Here is a 20,036-nt window from a genome sequence, read left to right as displayed (position 1 = left end):
AGTACTAAAGCTGGTATGGGAATGAACTGGGGCAAGTAAGTAACTTGAAGGTAGGAGAATATTTAAGAGCCAGTGATCATAATATATAATTAAGTTTTAGTTGCAAAGTGGATAAAGAAAAAAACAAAATAGTGAGCAAATTTCAGAGGTGACCATTGAGATACAAAGAAAGCAATCTTATGGTAGAGAGTAAAAGAATGATAGGTGTTCAACATATTACCATTGCATTTACAAAAAAGGTGAATGAAGAACTACAGGAGACCAGTGGAGGACATAGAGCAATTAACAGATACCAATATTAAAAAGAAAACTATTAAAAGAGCTAATGAAATTTAAAGTTGATAAGTCACTAGGTCTGGATGGTCCATACTGGAATATTGAAGATGGTTAGTGATGAAATAGAGGTGGTAAGCATAATTTTCAAAAATTATTTGAAAACAGGAATTGTACTAAGGACTGGAGCGTGGACCACATTACACCTGTTCAAAAGAGAACATGAATAAGCCAAATAACTATTGACCAATTAGCCTCATCAGTGGTAATATTAGTGAACACTTGGCAAGGTATGGGCCAATTGAGGCTTATGAACACTGATTTGTTTTGGGAAGATTGCACTTGAGTAATTTAATCGAATTCAAGCATGTAGACAAAAGGAATGCAGTAGATGTGGTATATGTGAATTTCCAAGAAGTCTTTCATAAAGTGCAAAGGTTAAGGTCCTTCATATTAAAGATAAAGTGGCACCATGAATGAAGGGATTGTTTGACAGAAAGCAAAGAGTAGGGATAACTAAACGTTTCTTGGATTGGCAAGATGTAGCTAGTGGCATGTCTCAAAGATCTGTGTTGGAACCTCTTGTTGTCCATATACATAAATGATGGAGATAGACGAAGAGGTAATTCCATTAAAATTTGCTGATACCAACCGAGGGAACATAGAAACTGAGAGGAAGAATGCAAGAGACTGGAGGAGAAACTCATTGGTTTGGGATGTGAGCAGATATTTGGCAAATGTGGTTAAATGGGATGAATGTACATTTTGGGGGCAAAGAAAAACAGGATGAAAATACGTTCTAAATGGTAAAATCCTCAATAGAGCAGAGGAATAGAAAATTATAGGTGTACAGACAAACAGATCCTTCAAAGCAGGATTGTGGGCAGATATGATAAAAGAGGAAAACAGGATTCTTGGTTTCATATGTGGGAGCTTTTAATGCAAAAGCTAGATGTGATGATCAATCTGTACAAGACATTGGTTATTCCTCAGTATTGTGTGCTGTTTTGGCATTCCATTTTACAAAAGATATCGAAGTCATAAAGGTGCAACAATCGGATGATATCAAGGATAAGGGGACATAGTTATGATGGGAAACTTAAAAACAACAATAAAACTAGCACTGTATTCACAAAATCATGGTGTGGAGATGCCGGAGTTGGACTGGGGTGGACAAATGTAAGAAGTCACACAACACCAGGTTATAGTCCAACAGCTTTATTTGACCTTCACCTGACGAAGGAGCAGCGCTCCGAAAGCTTGTGATTTCAAATAAAGCTGTTGGACTATAACCTGGTGTTGTGTGACTTCTTACATTCACAAAATCAGACATTATCAAAGAAGGGAATCTAATTGTACATTTATATTGTAGCTTCTACATTACTGCAAAGCCATTTCTGCTTTCCAATGATGCTAAATTGATGATATATACAGTATCTGGAGTTGGAGCCTGACTTCAGAGAGAAGTGGTGTGAGACTTCCTGGAGTTTGACACCTTTAGAGTACAACTTTAGTGTGATAACAATTCAAGGTTAAAAAGTGCTCAGGAGACAGACTGCATATGCATAGTTTTGCACACACACACACCTTTCTTGGTAGTAGTATAGCAGTTTCAACTAGGCAGTGTAAAAGAGTCTGAGACCTGTAGATGCAGTATAAATACAGCATAATAGAAGTGTTTAAAATTATGAAAGTACTACAAGCATAAAGGCTAAGATTAGAAGGATTTTGTTTTCAAAATATTGTTAAAATATTGAATAACTTATCTCTTTGATAGCTTATCCCCTTTGAACTATCCCTCCCTTGCTGCCTCTCTCCCCCGCCATCGCTATGGAAGGTTGAGTAGTATATTGAAAGAAATACACATTCCTTGACAGTTTAAAAAAAAAAGTCAAATCTCTTTGCCTCCAAGCCATCCAGTGATTTTATAGGGAGGAACCTTTTGTTTCCCCAAGAAACTCCATATGCTGCAGGATGCTGCAACTTTAGACAGGTTAGAAACTAAACTAGTGCCATCTGACCCTGGAAAATGCGCTACTCGCTTCACATGGCAGTCCTAGAATCTTTGATAACTTGTTGACTTCATAAAATATCCTGCTCCATACTTGTCTTTGTCCTCTGTGGTTAGTTGATTTAGTTTCAAAGAAAGTATTTTTGGAATTGATGAATTGTTCCTTCAAAATAAACACTGTCTTCTGTAAAATGTAGTTTTGCACTTCTTGGTCTCTGTTTTGCGACCTCTACTGTCACCAGCGTGCCATTTCACATTTGAGTATATAAAATTATAATGTGTTACGGGGTAGATTTAAATAACTACAACAAACTTTTATTGGATGTTTCAACTTAACCACGAGCATTCAGAGCTTACCCACTTGGAAAACAAGTGAAACACTCACTGTTGTCTAACAGTTAAAGTGCCTTAAAGCCTGTATTTTGGAATATCACTGGAGTATTATTCCACTGTAAGTTTGTTGGTCAGATTATTTAATTTTTTTTTTTGATTTTAAAGACTTTTTTTGCTAGAATTTTAAGTGACAACATTATCTGTAACAAATTTGGAATGAACTAGGCCAACATACACTATAGTAACGACTATCTACAAATCCCATTTATTTTATTCTTTCTGTCTCTCATTTTTTGCTTGTTTTCCATGTCCTCCTTTCTCAGTCTTCCTTTCTCTTTGCAGTGCATAAAAGTCTTATTTTCTCTTTGTTGTTGTAGATTGTGTTTGAATATTTTGTAAGAAATACATATTTTAAACTCAATATATAAAATAGGTATTACTGATTTACCTGCACAGATACATAAATTTATTCTATGAAAAATTATTTTCTCTTTTTCAGGAACATTTCAACCCCCCTGTTTCCAGTGGAATAAACTGTATGGTTGATGGCACAATCCCAGCCAGCTCAGGACTCTCTAGCTCCAGTGCACTGGTTTGTTGTGCAGGTCTCATCACTACAATTGCCAATCAGAAAGTCCTATCAAAGGTACAACCCATCTATACTATTTTATATAACAGAAATGAATGTCACTGCAAATGTCGCTTTTGAGTGAGCTGATTGGTTAGCAGAAGCTCGCATTTATATAGTGCCTTTGACATAGTAAGTATCCAAAGGCACTTCACAGAAGGCAGCAAGCAGTAACAGAAGAGTTAATGGAGGTGACCGAAGGTTTACTCAGACTTTTGAAATTGGGGAGAGGAAGGCGGCAGGATATAGCAAAAGAGAACTAGAGAGTATGGCTCGAATGGTTGAAGGCCCTGTCTTTGGTGGAGTGAAGGAAAGAGGGATGAATGGAGACCAGAGTTGGAAGATTGAAGGGCACGGTACTGGGTCATCGGTTGGGATGAGTTTGTAGAGGGTCTCGATCCATGGAATATGAGATAAACTGATTAAACTGTGGGTGTTGGCACCATTTCGGACTGTCTATCTTGATCTACACTATGAGTAAGCACAACCCTTTAGACAGATCCTGAGGACATTTTTTTACCACAAGATAAAATACTCTCCCGATTGCTCAGTTTGTACCAAACTCTCCTGCTTGACTGGCAGGGAAAATATCCGTGAAATAAGATCAGTTAAGTAATACTTGTGCATATTTTCCCCCAAATAAGTTACAATAGTGCATAGTCTCCCCCCAAAAAGTTACAATAATAATTGTAACTGACCACAGTGTGGTTATTTGAAAGGGGATGTCTGCCTGTTTTTCCAAAAGAAAGGGAGAAAAAAAAAGAGAAAGAAAGAATGTGAAAGTAAGAAGAAAAAAAAAGTATGGGCTAGATTTTCCTGGTCTTGTGCCTGGGTGTACTGGGTGCAGCAAATACAGCAACACTGGGCAAGGGAGGAGTGCACATTGGTAAAGAAGTCCACACAATATGCAAGACCAGGAAAATCTATTCCATGCAGGCAGAAATGAAAGAACGTGTGTATGTATGTACCTTTCACAACTTGTCCTCTCTTTTGGGGGAAATTGGTTGTGTGGGTTGTTAATTATTCACCAGTAAAGACCGTATTCTATTGTATTATGATGATCACCTCCATATTGCAGTGCCTCTTGACACTATAGGTGTCTGCATTTGGTATAAACTTCAGTCCATTGAAAGAGTTTAAACCAGAAAGCATCAATTCAGTGGAAAAACCCCTTAACAGTGGAATGCTGTTGCTTTTGAGAAATGTATTAAATACAATAGTTAGATTTTTTTTTTGCCTATACAGTCTGTGATTGTCTTTCTTGGCCAAGTGTCTGTTTCTCATCTTTCTCATTGCTTATGCCAATCACTTTACACTGCTAAATTTGAGCTTGCTTATTGGATAGCATTCCTGCCTCGAAGTCAGGAGATAGTGGGTTCAAGCCCCACTCCAGGACTTAAGTACAAAACCCCGGGTAAAACCTCAGTGCAGTACTGAGGGAATGCTGCATTGTCTTTGAAAGCAATGTTAAACTGATTTCCTGTCTACTTGTTCAGAGTTCTTCCAGTATCCTGGGCAACATTCTTTCCTCAACCAACTCCACCAAAAATAGAGTAACTGGTCATTTATCTCATTGCCGTTTGTGGGATCTTGCTGTGTGCAGTATGGCTATTGCATCGACCAACATAAGTAATTGCATTAGGGTGGTATGCCTTTTGCTGCACAATTAACTGTAACTTGTTAAACCTTTATGGTAAAACAAAATTTCTCATCATTTCAGCACTCAACTGAGGATGAAAAACCCACTATTAGGCCTCTGCTAGTTTTGTTAATTTTTTTTTCATGTCAATCCTTGCCTAAGCTCTCTAGACTTAGATAAGGGTGACGTATCTCTCTGGAGAGAGAGTGTGCACTCCATATTGGTAAAACAGAAGTCTTCATTTCTCAGTAGCTTTCCATTGTTTTCACTGCTGCAGTTTCAAAGGATTCTGTCAAGCTCGCTACACTCAAGCTAGTGCCCTAATGGGAAGTATTCTGTGCTGGTAAGCGATATTGTTTTTAAATGATTAAACTATAGCTGCACCTCTGTGCACTCGTTGGGAGCGGGGAAAATAGGTTCCTCAGCCTTTTTCCTTGTCAATCCTTTCCTGAGCTCTCTAAACTTAGATAAGGGGAATGTGTCCCTGTGGAGAGAGAGTGTGCACTCCATATTGGGAAAACAGAAACATTATCTGTCTGCATTTCTCAGTAGCTTGGTTTGGAGATATTTAAGCATGATGATGCTTTGCGTCAGGTACCCAGCTAACGAAGAAAAATCAAGCTTTCTAGTTTTTGCTTGTTTTCCAAAGACTGCCAGTTTACATTATGCAGCAACTGGAATGGAGAAACTTGCTGACAGTATAATAGCATAGTTTACAGACTTAAGAATGTGAACAAGTTTCTATCTTAGTTGAGGATTACATTTACTATGAAACTACATAGGATTACATAAGATATACGGCACAGAAACAGGCCATTCGGCCCAACCAGTCCATGCCGGCGTTTATGCTCCACTCGAGCCTCCTCCCGTCTTTCCTCATCTAACTCTATCAGCGTAACCCTCTATTCCCTTCTCCCTCATATGCTTGTCCAGCCTCCCCTTAAATGCATCTATACTATTCGCTTCAACCACTCCCTGTGGTGGCGAGTTCCACATTCTCACCACTCTTTGGATAAAGAAGTTTCTTCTGAATTCCCTATTGGATTTCTTGGTGACTATCTTATATTGATGACCTCTAGTTATGCTCTTCCCACAAGTGGAAACATTCTCTCGCTATCCACTCTATCAAAACCTTTCATAATTTTAAAGACCTCTATTAGGTCACCCCTCAGCCGCCTTTTTTCAAGAGAAAAGAGACCCAGCCTATTCATCCTTTCCTGATATGTACACCCTCGCATTTCTGGTATCATCCTTGTAAATCTTCTCTGCACCCTCTCCAGTGCCTCTATATCCTTTTTATAATATGGCGACCAGAACTGTACGCAGTATTCTGTGTGGTCTAACCAAGGTTCAATACGGGTTTAGCATAACTTCCCTACTTTTCAATTCTATCCCTCTAGAAATAAACCCTAGTGCTTGATTTGCTTTTTTATGGCCTTACTAACCTGCGTCGCAACTTAGTGATTTGTGTATTTGTACTTCGAGATTCCGTTGTTCCTGTACCCCACCGAGACTCGCACCCTCCAAGTAATAAGTGACCTCCCTATTCCTCCTACTGAAATGTAATACCTCACATTTATCTGTGTTGAACTTCATTTGCCAATTTTTTCTGCAAGTTTATTAATGTCCTCCTGTAATTTGTTGCCGTCCTCCTCAGTATTGACTATTCCCCCCCCCCCCATAATTTGGTGTCATTCACAAATTTAGAAATTGTGTTTTTGATTCCAAAGTCTCAATTGTTAATATAAATTGTGAACAACAGTGGTCTCAGCACTGATCCTTGTGGAACACCACTACCCACCTTCTGCCACTGTGAATAGCTACCTTTTACCCCTACTCTCTGCTTTCTGTCCTGAAGTGAGCTAGCTATCCATTCTTCTACTTGTCCCCTGACTCCGTATTCATTAGTCTATTAAGGGGTACCTTATCGAAGGCCTTTTGAAAATCTAGATAAAGCACATGGGATTGGGGGTAAGGTACTGACTTGGATAGAGAACTGGTTGGCAGACAGGAAGCAAAGAGTTGAAATAAACGGGTCTTTTTCCGAGTGGCAGGCAGTGACTAGTGGGGTACCGCAGGGATCGGTGCTAGGACCCTAGCTATTCACAATATATATTAATGATCTAGACGAGGGAACTAGATGTAATATCTCCAAGTTTGCAGACGACACAAAGCTGGGTGGGCGTGTGTGCTGTGAGGAGGATGCCGAGAAACTCCAATATGATTTGGACAGGTTGGGTGATTGGGCAGATGCATGGCAGATGCAGTATAATGTGGATAAATGTGAGGTTATCCACTTTGGTGGCAAAAACAGGAAGGCAGATTATTATCTGAACGGCAATAGATTGGGAAAAGGGGAAGTGCAACGAGACCTGGGTGTCCTTGTGCACCAGTCACTGAAGGTAAGCATGCAGATGCAGCAGGCGGTTAAGAAGGCAAATGGTATGTTGGCCTTCATAGCGAGAGGATTCAAGTACAGGAGCAAGGATGTCTTGCTGCAGTTGTACAGGGCCTTGGTGAGACCACACCTTGAGTATTGTGTGCAGTTTTGGTCGCCTTATCTGAGGAAGGATGTTCTTGCCATGGAGGGAGTGCAGCGAAGATTCACCAGACTGATACCTGGGGATGGCAGGAATGTTGTATGAGGGGAGATTGGGTCGATTGGGCTTATCTAAGGATAAGGGGTAAGCAATTTAGGACTGAGATGAGGAGGAATTTCATCACCCAGAGAGTGGTGAACCTGTGGAATTCTCTACCACAAAAGGCAGTTGAGGCCAATTCATTAAATATATTCAAGAAGGAGTTAGATATATTTCTTAAGGCTAAAGGGATCAGGGGATATGGGGAGAAAGCAGGGACAGGGTACTGAATTTGGATGATCAGCCATGATCTCATTAAATGGCGGAGCAGGCTCGAGGGGCCGAATGGCCTACTCCTGCTCCTATCTTCTATGTTTCTATATTACATCTACTGCATTACCATTGTCTACTCTCTCTCTGTTACCTCTTCAAAAAATTCAATGAGGTTGGACAAGCAAGACTTTCCCTTTTGAAATCTATGCTGACTATTCATTACTATGTTTTTGGTTTTTAGATGTTCTCCTATTTTCTCCTTTAGTAGGGATTCCATTATTTTTCCTACCACCGATGTTAAGCTGACTGGTCTATAATTCCCTGGACATGTTCTATCCCCCTTCTTAAATATAGGTATTACGTTAGCTATCTGCCAGTCCTCTGGCACTACACCTTTTTCTAACAAATTATTAAATATGTGTAGTAATGCCTCTGCTATATCTTCCCTAGATTATTTTAAAATGCGTGGATGCAATCCATCTGGACCAGGAGTTTTATCCTCCTTTGAGTTTGATTAGTTTATTTAATAATAATATCCCCTCTTTATTTGAAATACACTTATCTCATTATTAATCTCATCATCCAATGTAATGTCCACCTGTTGTATCTCCCTGGTAAATACTGAAGCAAAATAATTATTTAATATTTCTGCCATCTCTCTATCGTTACCTTGGTATTATCCTGTCTATCCCTTATTTTATTGATGCGCCTGTAAAATATTTTACTATTTTTTATGTTCCTTGATAATTTAATTTCATAATTCTTCTTTGTCGTCTTAATTTTTTTTGACTTCTCTCCTAATCTTTTTGTATTCTCACTTATCATGCACCCCCCTGCTGTCTATGTACTTAATGTGTGCCTCTTTCATGACCTTCAATTGTTCCCTTATGGCTTTATTCATCCATGGAGTCTCATTAGTGTTTAGTTTGTTCTTTCCTTTTAGTGGAATATATTGTTCCTGCACTCTGTTGAACACTGTTTTAAATGTTTCCCATTGCTGTTCTACATCGTTGTTTGCCAATATTGTTGCCCATTTTATTTTCCCAAGTTCTATTCTCAGCCCCTTAAAATCAGCTTTTCTCCAATCTATTACCTTGGTTTCCGTCATACTATGCCCTTCTCAATTATCATCTTAAAGCGTATTATATTATGGTCACTTTTGCCTAGATGTTCCCCTACTTTTACTTCTTTTATCTGCTCTGGTTCATTCCCCATTACTAGATTCAATAGCGAATCCTCCCCTGTTGGGCTTTTTACATACTGGGTTAGAAAGGTGTCCTGAACACCTACCTCTTCTGTCCAATTAATATCAGGGTAGTTGAAATCCCCCATGATGATTATTCTGTTTTTCACTCATTTCCCTAATTTGTCTGCATATTTCTTCCTCCACCTCCCTTCCACTATTAGGTGGCCTGTAGACTACACCTATTAGTGTGATTGATCCTTTATTATCTTTTATCTCTTTCCACATGGATTCTATTTTTGTCTTGATTAAGAAAGGGAAGATAGATTATGAAAGTAAATTAGCAAAAAATATAAAAACAGACAGTAAAAGTTTCTATAGTTATATAAAAAGAAAAAGGGTGGCTAAAGTAAATGTTGGTCCCTTAGAGGATGAGACCGGGAAATTAATGGTGGGAAACATGGAGATGGCAAAAACACTGAACAATTATTTTGTATCAGTCTTTACAGTAGAGGACACTAAGAATATCCCAACACTGGACAAACAGGGGGCTCTAGGGGGGGAGGAACTAAATACAATTAAAATCACTAAGGAAGTGGTACTTGGTAAAATAATGGGACTCAAGGCGGATAAATCCCCTGGACCTGATGGCTTGCATCCTAGGGTCTTGAGGGAAGTAGCGGTAGGGATTGTGGATGCATTGGTAATAATTTTCCAAAACTCACTGGACTCAGCAAAGGTCCCGGCAGATTGGAAAACTGCTAATGTAACACCCTTATTTAAAAAGGGTAGTAGGCAGAAGGCTGGAAACTATAGACCTGTTAGCCTAACATCTGTGGTTGGTAAAATGTTAGAGTCCATTATTAAGGAGACAGTAACGGGACATTTGGATAAACATAATTTAATAGGGCAAACTCAGCATGGTTTCATGAAGGGGAAGTCATGTTTAACAAATTTGCTGGAGTTTTTTGAGGAAGTAACATACAGGGTGGATAAAGGGGAACCAGTGGACGTAGTGTATTTAGACTTCCAAAAGGCATTTGACAAGGTGCCACACAAAAGATTATTGCACAAGATAAAAAATCACGGGATTGGGGGTAATATTCTGGCGTGGGTGGAGGATTGGCTCTCTAACAGAAAGCAGAGAGTTGGGATAAATGGTTCGTTCTCAGATTGGCAACCAGTAACTAGTGGTGTTCCGCAGGGGTCAGTGCTGGGTCCCCAACTCTTTACAATCTATATTAACGATTTGGAGGAGGGGACCGAGTGTAACATATCAAAGTTTGCAGATGATACAAAGATGGGACGGAAAGTAGTGAGTGAGGAGGACATAAAAAACCTGCAAAGGGACATAGACAGGCTAAGTAAGTGGGCAGAGATTTGGCAGATGGAATACAATACTGGAAAGTGTGAGGTTATGCACTTTGGCAGGAAAAATCATAGAGCAAGTTATTATCTTAATGGCAAGAAACTGGAAAGTACTGTAGTACAAAGGGATCTGGGGGTCCTGGTGCACGAAACTCAAAAAGTTAGTATGCAGGTGCAGCAAGTGATTAAGAAGGCCAATGGAATGTTGGCTTTTATTGCTAGGGGGTTGGAATATAAAAACAGGGAGGTATTGCTGCAGTTGTACAAGGTATTGGTGAGGCCGCACCTGGAATACTGCATACAGTTTTGGTGTCCATACTTAAGAAAAGACATACTTGCTCTCGAGTCAGTACAAAGAAGGTTCACTCGGTTAATCCCGGGGATGAGGGGGTGGTCATATGAGGAGAGGTTGAGTAGATTGGGACCCTACTCATTGGAGTTCAGAAGAATGAGAGGCGATCTTATTGAAACATATAAGATTGTGAAGGGGCTTGATCGGGTGGATGCGGTGAGGATGTTCCCAATGATGGGTGAAACTAGAACTAGGGGGCATAATCTTAAAATAAGGGGCTGCTCATTCAAAACTGAGATGAGGAGAAACTTCTTCACTCAGAGGGTGGTAGGTTTGTGGAATTTGCTGCCCCAGAAAGCTGTGGAAGCTACATCATTAAATAAATTTAAAACAGAAATAGATAGTTTCCTAGAAGTAAAGGGAATTAAGGGTTACGGGGAGCGGGCAGGAAATTGGACATGAGTCTAGGTTCGGAATGGTCATGGCCCTGTGGGTAGTGGAGTGGGCCCAGGGACCGTGTAGCCTTGTTCTGCTCCTACTGTGTTCTAATTCTGTTAGATTTCAGGAGATGGTTTTATTCCTGTTCCTGGCTGGGGTGGAGATCGCCTTTCCAGAAGGTAAGTACTGTAGAAAATATAGGGACAGAGTGATCTCCTGGAAGAATTTCGATCGCCTAGATGGGTCGGAGAGGAATTTGCCAGATTTTTTTCTCCCAAATTGGCCATTGGGTCTTTATCTGGTTTTTCGCCTCTCCCGGGAGATCACATGGGTTCGGGTGGATGCAGAGTGATAGAAGATTTGAGGTTAGGATCAGATCAGCCATGATCTTATTGAATGGTGGAGCAGGCTCGAGGGGCCGATTGGCCTACTCCTGCTCCTATTTCTTATGTTCTTATGCTGCTAGCTGCATCACTTTTTCCTACTGCCATTATGTTATCCCTAATAAGTACAGCTACTCCACCTTCCCTTTTTCCCTCTCTATCTTTTCTAAATATGTTATACCCTACAATGTTTAATTCCCAGTCCTGATTTTTCTGTAGCCTTGTCTCAGTAATCCCTGGTTTCTCACAAAGCATGATTGCTTCCAGCTCCCCTGTTTTATTACGGACACTGTGTGCATTGGTGTACAGAGAGTTTAACTCATTTTTAATAGGATTTCCTCTCACTTTACGGTTAACCATCTTTTTAGACTCCAGTTCTATAACTCTATTTATTCCCTTGCTATCAATGTCCTCTCTTACTTTATTCTTTCCTATGCTCTCTTTTCCTGTTTTGTGTATAATTAGGCTGGTTATGTTTCTTGTAGATCCCTCCCCCCATCTTACTAGTTTAAAGCCTTTGCCACCTCCCTATTTACCCTTTCCGCTAGGACACGGGTCCCATCCTGGTTCAGGTGGAGCCCGTCCCATTGGTACAGTTCCTTCCTGTCCCAGAACTGGTGCCAGTGTCCCATGAAAAGGAACCCCTCTTTCCCACACCAGCCCTTTAGCCACGTGTTAATTCTCCTGATCTGTCTGCTTCTATGCTAATTTGCACGTGGCTCAGGCAATAATCCTCGAGGCCCTGCTTTTTAATTTAGAGCCAAGCTCCTGATACTCTTTCAGCAGGACCTCTACCCTATTCCTATCGTTTGTTCCAACATGGACCACGACAACTGGATTTACCCCCTCCATTTCCAAGTTCCTCTCCAGCCGTCGTGAGATATCCCTTGCCCTGGCATGAGGTAGGCAACACACCCTTCGGAATTCTCATTCTTGGCTGCAGAGAACGCTATCTATCCCCCTAATTATAGAGTCCCCTATCACTACCACGTTTCTATTCTGCTGTCCAGAAACTGTTCAGAAATTCCTCCCCCTCCCTTATGTGTCAGAGTGTCTCCAACTCACACTCCAACTCAATGACGACTGAGCCGGAGAGACTCGAGATGGAGGCATCTCCTGCAGACGTGTTTGCTCGGGACAGTCTCGCTGTCCACAAACTCCCACATACTGCAGTCTAGACACGCAACCTGCCCTGCCATATCTTAGTCTAGCCTTATTTTATTTATTTAATTAGTTAAAGTCTTTATTCAATGATTAATTGCAGTTACATTAATTAGTTTAACTATAAATTTAATACAGTACTTTGTAGTTTCCCGCACCTAGTTTAAACTACTGTCCTAGGTTAGAGAGGAAAAAAAACCTTAATACGCACCAACCAATCACCTACCTGCTGTCCTGTGATGTCACTCCTTGTTTTTTTGGAAATCGTCGAAGGTTTGGCCGCTGCTGATACCGCCTCCAATTATTAACTGCATGGACAATGGCGAAGATAAATTGCTGGCAAATCAAGATACCAAACCAAAGGTTATTTGGAAAGTCATGAAGCCGTAGTGTAAAAGAAAAAGTAAACTTAACAACTTCCAATTATATAGAGCCTTTAATTTAGAAAAATGGCCCAAGGCGCTTCACATAAGTATATAATCAGAAAAAATGGACATTGAGCCAAAGAAGCAGATATTGGGCGGGGAGACCAAAGGCTTGGTCAAAAATGTGGGTTTTAAGGATGGTCTTGAAGGATCTCATTGAAACTTATAAAATTCTAACAGGACTAGACAGACTAGATGCAGGAAGGATGTTCCCGATGGCGGGGGAGTCCAGAACCAGGGGCCACAGTCTAAAGATAAGGGGTAAGCCATTTAGGACAGAGATGAGGAGGAATTTCTTCACCCAGAGAGTGGTGAACCTGTGGAATTCTCTACCACAGAAGGCAGTTGAGGCCAATTCATTAAATATATTCAAGAAGGAGTTAGATACATAGATACATAGATACATAGAGATAGGAACAGGAGTAGGCCATTCGGCCCTTCGAGCCTGCTCCGCCATTCAATGAGATCATGGCTGATCTTCGTCTGAGATCATAGCTGATCTTACCAGTTCAGTACCCCGTCCCCGCCTTTTCTCCGTAACCCTTAATCCCCTTAGCCTTCAGAAATATATCCAATTCTCTCTTGAAAATATTTATTGAATTAGCCTTCACAGCCCTCTGTGGCAGGGAATTCCACAGGCTCACCACTCTTTGAGTGAAGAAATTCTTCCTCATCTCTGTTTTAAATGATTTGCCCGCTATTTTTAGACTGTGGCCCCTGGTTCTGTGCTCCCCGGCCATTGGAAACATTCTCTCTGAATTCAGCCTGTCCAGGCCTGCCATAATTTTATATGTTTCGATGAGATCCCCTCTCAATCTTCTAAACTCCAGTGAGTACAAGCCCAAACTATTTAATCTCTCTTCGTAGGTCATTCCCGCCATTCCAGGTATCAGCCTGGTGAATCGCCGTTGCACTCTTTCCATGGCAAGAACATCCTTCCGCAGATGGGGCGACCAAAACTGTACACAATACTCCAGATGCGGTCTCACCAGCACCTTGTACAGCTGTAGTATGGTATCCCTATTCCTATACTCGAACCCCCTTGATATGAAGGCCAACATACCATTTGCCTTCTTAATCGCCTGTTGCACCTGCATGCTCTCCTTCAGTGACTGGTGCACAAGAACACCCAGGTCCCTCTGCACTTCCCCATCTCCCAATCTATTGCCATTTAGATAATAATCTACCCTCCTGTTTTTACCCCCAAAGTGGATAACCTCGCATTTATCCACATTATAGTGCATCTGCCACGTATCCGCCCATTCCCCCAACCTGTCCAAATCGCACTGTAGCCTCCTGACATCCTCATCAGAGCCCACCCCTCCTCCTAGTTTAGTGTCGTCAGCGAATTTGGAAATATTGCATCCAATTCCCTGATCCAGATCATTTATATATATTGTGAACAGCTGGGGTCCCAGGACAGATCCTTGCGGCACCCCGCTGGTCACTGCCTGCCACTCCGAAAACGAGCCGTTTATTCCAACTCTCTGTTTTCTATCCGCCAGCCAGTTCTCTATCCACGTTAATACTTTGCCCCCAATCCCATGAGCCTTAATTTTGCATGATAATCTTTTGTGTGGAACCTTATCGAAGGCTTTCTGGAAGTCAAGGTACACCACATCCACTGGCTCTCCCCCATCTATTCTACCAGTTACCTCCTCAAAAAATTCCAGCAGATTAGTCAAACACGATTTACCCTTTGTAAATCCATGTTGACTCTGTCCGATCCTTTCCCCATTTGTCAAGTGCTCCGCTATTTTATCCTTAATAATGGACTCTAGCATTTTGCCCACAACCGATGTAAGGCTTACTGGTCTATAATTCCCTGCTTTCTCTCTACCCCCCTTTTTAAATATTGGGGTAACATTAGCTACCCTCCAATCCACGGGTACTGTTCCCGAGTCAATGGAGTTCCGGAAGATGATCCTTAGAGCATCTGCTATCTCCAGGGCCACCTCCTTAAGTACCCTAGGATGTAGTTTATCAGGCCCCGGGGATTTGTCGGCCTTCAGTCCCCTCAACTTACCCAACACCATATCCCTAGAGATACTAATTTCTGTCAGCTCCTCCCTCTCATTAGTCCCTATGTTTGCCGATATTCCTGGGAGGTTATTTGTGTCCTCCTTTGTGAATACAGAACCAAAGTATGAGTTTAATTGGTCTGCCATTTCCTTATTCTCCATTATATATTCTCCCGAATCGGACTGCAAGGGACCGACTTGGGATTTTACCAGTCTTTTCCTCCTGATATACCGATAAAAGCTTTTGCAGTCTGTCTTTATGTTTGCTGCAAGTTTACTTTCGTATTCTATTTTCCCCTTCCTGATTAATCCCTTTGTCCTCTTTTGCTGTATCCTGTACTGTCCCCAATCTTCCGGTCTGGTGCTTTTTTTTGCCAGTTGATATGCCCTTTTTTTTAATTTTATGCTGTCCCTAATTTCCCTCGTTATCCACGGTTGAGTCACCTTTTTAGGTTTATTTTTATGCCAAACCGGTATAAACATGTTCTGGAATTCTTCCATTCTATCTTTGAATGCTTGCCATTGTCTATCCACTGTCAATCCCCCCAGAAACACCACCCAATCAATCTTACCCAATTCCCGTCTCATACCCTCGTAATTCCCTTTATTTAAGTTCTGGTCCTTAGTCTCTGATTCAATTTCCTCACTCTCCATCTCGACTGAGAGCTCGATCATATTATGATCGCTCTGACCCAAGGGGCCTCGTACAAGAAGATTGCTGATAAGTCCCTTCTCATTGCACAATACCCAGTCTAAAATGGCCTGATCTCGAGTCGGCTCCTCGACATATTGGTCCAGATAACCGTCCCGAAAACATTCCAGGAATAATATTTCTTATATTTCTTAAGGCTAAAGGGATCAAGGGATATGGGGAGAAGGCAGGGACAGGGTACTGAGTTTGGATGATCAGCCATGATCTCATTGAATGGCGGAGCAGGCTCGAGGGGCCGAATGGCCTACTCCTGCTCCTATCTTCTATGTTTCTATGAGAGGGAGGTGGACAGACCTAAGCACTTTGGGAGGGATTTCCAGAACGTGGGGCTAGGCAGTTGAAGGCACGGCTGCCAATGGTAGGGCAAAGGAAGGGGAGATGCACAATAGGTCAGGGTCAGAGGAATGGAGAATTCGGGGGAAGGGGGTGGGGGAGGGATTGTAGGGCTGGAGAAGGTTACAGAGATGGGGAGAGGCGAGGCCATGTAGGGATATAAACACGAGCATTAGAATTTTAAACTTTAAACCTAGAATAACCTAACTCGTAAAAAGATGAAACTGGTTAGAAGTGCTGCCTGCAATACTTACAATTCCATAATTTTTCTCATTTATTTTATTTCAACGCATCTTTTCCATTCTTTTCCAATATGAATTTCATTAAGAATTTCTTGTTGAAGCAGTTTTTCCAGAGGAACACTTGCAGCAGTGCTGCAACTGGATTTAATCCTGATCTCAAATTTTTAATAGTATATTGGTTACCATTTTTCACAGATTTGTTTCCAAAGGCGTGTAGTGAACGATCTACAAATAAATGTATGATAATATTGCCACTGCATTCCCCATATAAATAAAAGCGCCACCTAATGTGGAATCTTCAATATTTTATTGCAAATTGCTCTCTAGATTTGTAAAGACATCCTCACATTCCCATTCAAGGGCATAGTTACTGTTTTTGGGGGTTCCTCCAAGGAAATGAGTTGAATGAAAGCACAAATTTGTTATACGCACAATCTAAAGAGGAGGGACTGAGTGACCAGGAGAAGATGATTTTATTCAAAAGGGTTCTGATCCATCTTCATTTGGAAACAAACCCCTAAAAAGGGAATGTTGAAGAATGGTGGTCACCTTGTCAACTACTCGCCTAGAGATTGGCAAGTAACCATAATTTTCAAAGAAACATATTTTCACATATTTCAATGAAAGCCACAGTAATTTTCTGCAGTTTCAAGTAGTGGGGACTGTAGAAAATGCTTGCCTTCTGGCCAAACTTACATATCGCCTTATTAAAAAAAAGTTTAAAAATGGTTCTTGTACATCTATATGGGATACATGCACATGCCAAGCTGAGTGATCCATCATAGGAAATGCAAGATATATTGTCAGATTTGTGCAGTTAGCTTGGTGCTGTGTTTCTCCAAACACTTCTTTACATCAATTATAAGAGACAATCCTGCTTAATGGCGTTTAACTCAAACAGCTTTCTAATATGGTTGTTTCAACGACTACATTCGCCATCCTTAATCATGGACTGGGGAGTCATCTGCAGGACTGATGGACCATCAATAGGACAGCAGAACTGACAATGCAACAATGCATTTCAATTGTACTAATGTAATTTATGAGTTATGAAGTGTTTTGAGATGTCCTGTATAAAGACAAATTATTTTTTCAGTACTTGGCACCATGATAGTCCATTGTAGAAAGATGCTGAAGGATGTTTAAGGGTCAGCAGTTTGATTTGGAGGTGGGGGGTTGGTGCCAGAATAGCAGGGAAATGTGCCCAGTATGGGCAGTGTAATGGTGGACGCTCTCAGCAGGAAACTATCCAGCTGTATTATTCGACTCTCCACAGGGAAGAAGTCTCTATTTCATAAATGGGGAACAATCAAGCCATCCAGTTCATCTTGGGGGAAAAAAACCATACAATAATAAAGTACAATAGTAAAGTGCCAGTGAAACTAGCAAAGTTAAGTCGGCAGCCATCGGAACAGAAGGAAGCAGCTCGGCAGCAACTGCAGTCGGAGTCACCGGCGCAAGGCCAGGAGGCAGTAGTGGTGTAAGTAGGGAAAGAAGTTAATGCGGCGCAATACAGGTGGTGGGTACTGTCTTGTTTTGCACACTTTGTACAAAAATAATAAATTGCAGGACAACGGAGTATTACAGTTTAAACTCTTTTATGAAGCACCAGGTCTGTGATCTCAATCATACAGCAGTGGGGACAAGATGGAGTCAGGACCCCTTACAGATGCCTGCAGGCCAATGACAACTCAGCATGTGATCACATGTGAATATAATAGGTATTCCTTACAGATGCCTGCGGGCCAATGATAATTCAATATGCAAATGTTACAGGTACAGTAAGTAGTGGTTGGAAAAGGGCAGTGGGAGCAGTTCCCATAAGTAGGAAGATAAAAGAGGGGCAGGTTGAAAAGGCAGCAGTATGGGAGACGATAGGTGGTGGGTCCGCAGCAGGCGGGAGAAGATTTGGTCGGGGTGGGGGGTCGGTCTGCGGCAGGCGGGAGAAGATGGGGGGGTCGGCAGAGGTGGTCTGTGGCCAGCGGGATAAGTGCTTTGCATCTTGGAAGTGAGGGGTGAGGGTTGCAGGTGGACTGCAACAGCTTTAACTAAAATAATCGGGCATTTGCAGGAGTCTCAGGGCAGCTGGGAGGTGCAAGTTGGAAGGGGTGGTGTCTGAATACTCAAAGGTTGATATAATGGTGAAGGAGACAGAACAGCATTTCCTATTAAAAGCAACATAAGCAGGAATTCCTAAGTGTCACAGGAGAGGAAGTAATTTTAACAACAAAAGTGCTGCAGTCACAAGGATTTTACGTAATACAGCTAGATGATCTATTATCTGCTAGGAGTGGCTTCTGTTTTGCGCTCACCTCACATTAATAGCTTGTGCATTACGTGAAATGAAGTTAAATCGGATGAATCCATGTAACTTCCTAATCTCAGCTATCCCATTGTAGGAAGGTGTTGAGCAAAAGTCAGGTGCTTTCCGTCAAGGAGGGAAAAACAGGAAGAACGATCAAGGTCATTCTCGAACATGTCCTAGAGACTCGTTTCAGAGCAGTATTGTAAGGATGGAGAACAGCACGCAAGCCTATTGTCTTGCCTCAGCATTGTATATGCCTCATGGAGACAGCCATCCTTATTTATTACAGTAACAAAAAAAAACTTGCATTACAGCAGGTGAATAGCAAACAGGAAGGCTTGGGGAACTCACTAGGTAGCAAACATAGCCAGGCAGCTTTATTTTTAAAAAAAAGTTTATTCTCATCCTCCTTTATTACATGCAGTTTATAAGAAGAAAGTACTTTTTTTTGGCAGGAAAACGTCTAGAAAGTTTAGCAAAGCAAGATTAATTTTATTAATCCAAAAGCCAAAAGGTTATGGCATTTAGCTCAGTCTCACATATTCACTTATTTTTTGGTGACAGGAATATGACACCTGTTGTAAATTCTAAACCCACAGCCTCAAATAGTTAAATAGACACAGGAATAAAAGAGTTAATCTGAGGCGAAGAGATGGATGAAGGGATACTGTAGTTTGTGAAAAAATATTAAAAGCAAATACAATGATGGTAGATAAGATATTGTACATATGAAGTTAAACTATTGATTTGTGTCTTTTGTACAAGATAAATGTGAGTTATACATGTGCTTTCACTGTGACATTGAAGGTCAGGTCAGAAAGTGTTTCTCATCGGACTGTGTATTCTTGCAAAATGTATTAAAATACTTAAAACTAGAAAATATTACAGATTTGGTTCAAAACAGATCTCATGTATGACATAGATGTGTTAATTAAAGATAATGGAAGATTTTGTTAGCAGTTGTAGTAAGTAATAGGAGCAATAGGCACCATTCCAGAGCCAGGAATAAATGGGTGTCTTGGTATCTGTTATTTTTATTTAAATAACAGATCTTTGTTTTTTCTTATTTGATTTGATTTGTAGATTTAATCTAACAACAAAAGCTGTTATAACTGGTACACACCATTTTTTATATAAATTTCAGTATTGGGCAGTCGGCTATTCAGAGTGGGAGTGTCCCCACACTGTGCGTGTGTGTATAGGGGGGCAGGATTTGGAAAAGGAGTGCACAATTTAAAGTTTTCTACCTACATCTTTGCACTGTACTGCTCATTATCTGGCTCAGAGTTCCTCCTCTGTACCCTGTATCAGTGAAAAACATTATAGAAGTATCATTTTAAATTGTGCTTTGTTAATTTATGCCATCACAGAATAAGTATAAAATAGGGCCCTTAGACTGAAAGCAACAGAAAACCAGATTTTCATACTTATTAGTAA

The 20,036-nt window shown here is 41.0% G+C and overlaps 1 protein-coding gene across 1 annotated transcript in view; it reads left to right on the top strand.

Moving 5' to 3' along the window:
- Window positions 1-20,036, top strand: part of galk2 (galactokinase 2) — a 120,113-nt gene that overhangs the window by 30,437 nt on the left and 69,640 nt on the right. Inside the window, exon 5 of the mRNA XM_085968684.1 lies at window positions 3,117-3,263. Coding sequence (XP_085824810.1) covers window positions 3,117-3,263 — 147 coding nt within the window. The remainder of the gene's footprint in view (window positions 1-3,116; window positions 3,264-20,036) is intronic.

The sequence above is a fragment of the Somniosus microcephalus genome, chromosome 27 (assembly GCF_052327205.1).
Source record: "Somniosus microcephalus isolate GS21.2 chromosome 27, FLI_Smic_1.0, whole genome shotgun sequence".
NCBI classification, from domain to species: domain Eukaryota; kingdom Metazoa; phylum Chordata; class Chondrichthyes; order Squaliformes; family Somniosidae; genus Somniosus; species Somniosus microcephalus.
The sequence above is the reverse complement of the archived record's forward strand: the minus strand, read 5'-3'. Positions and strand labels throughout refer to the sequence as shown.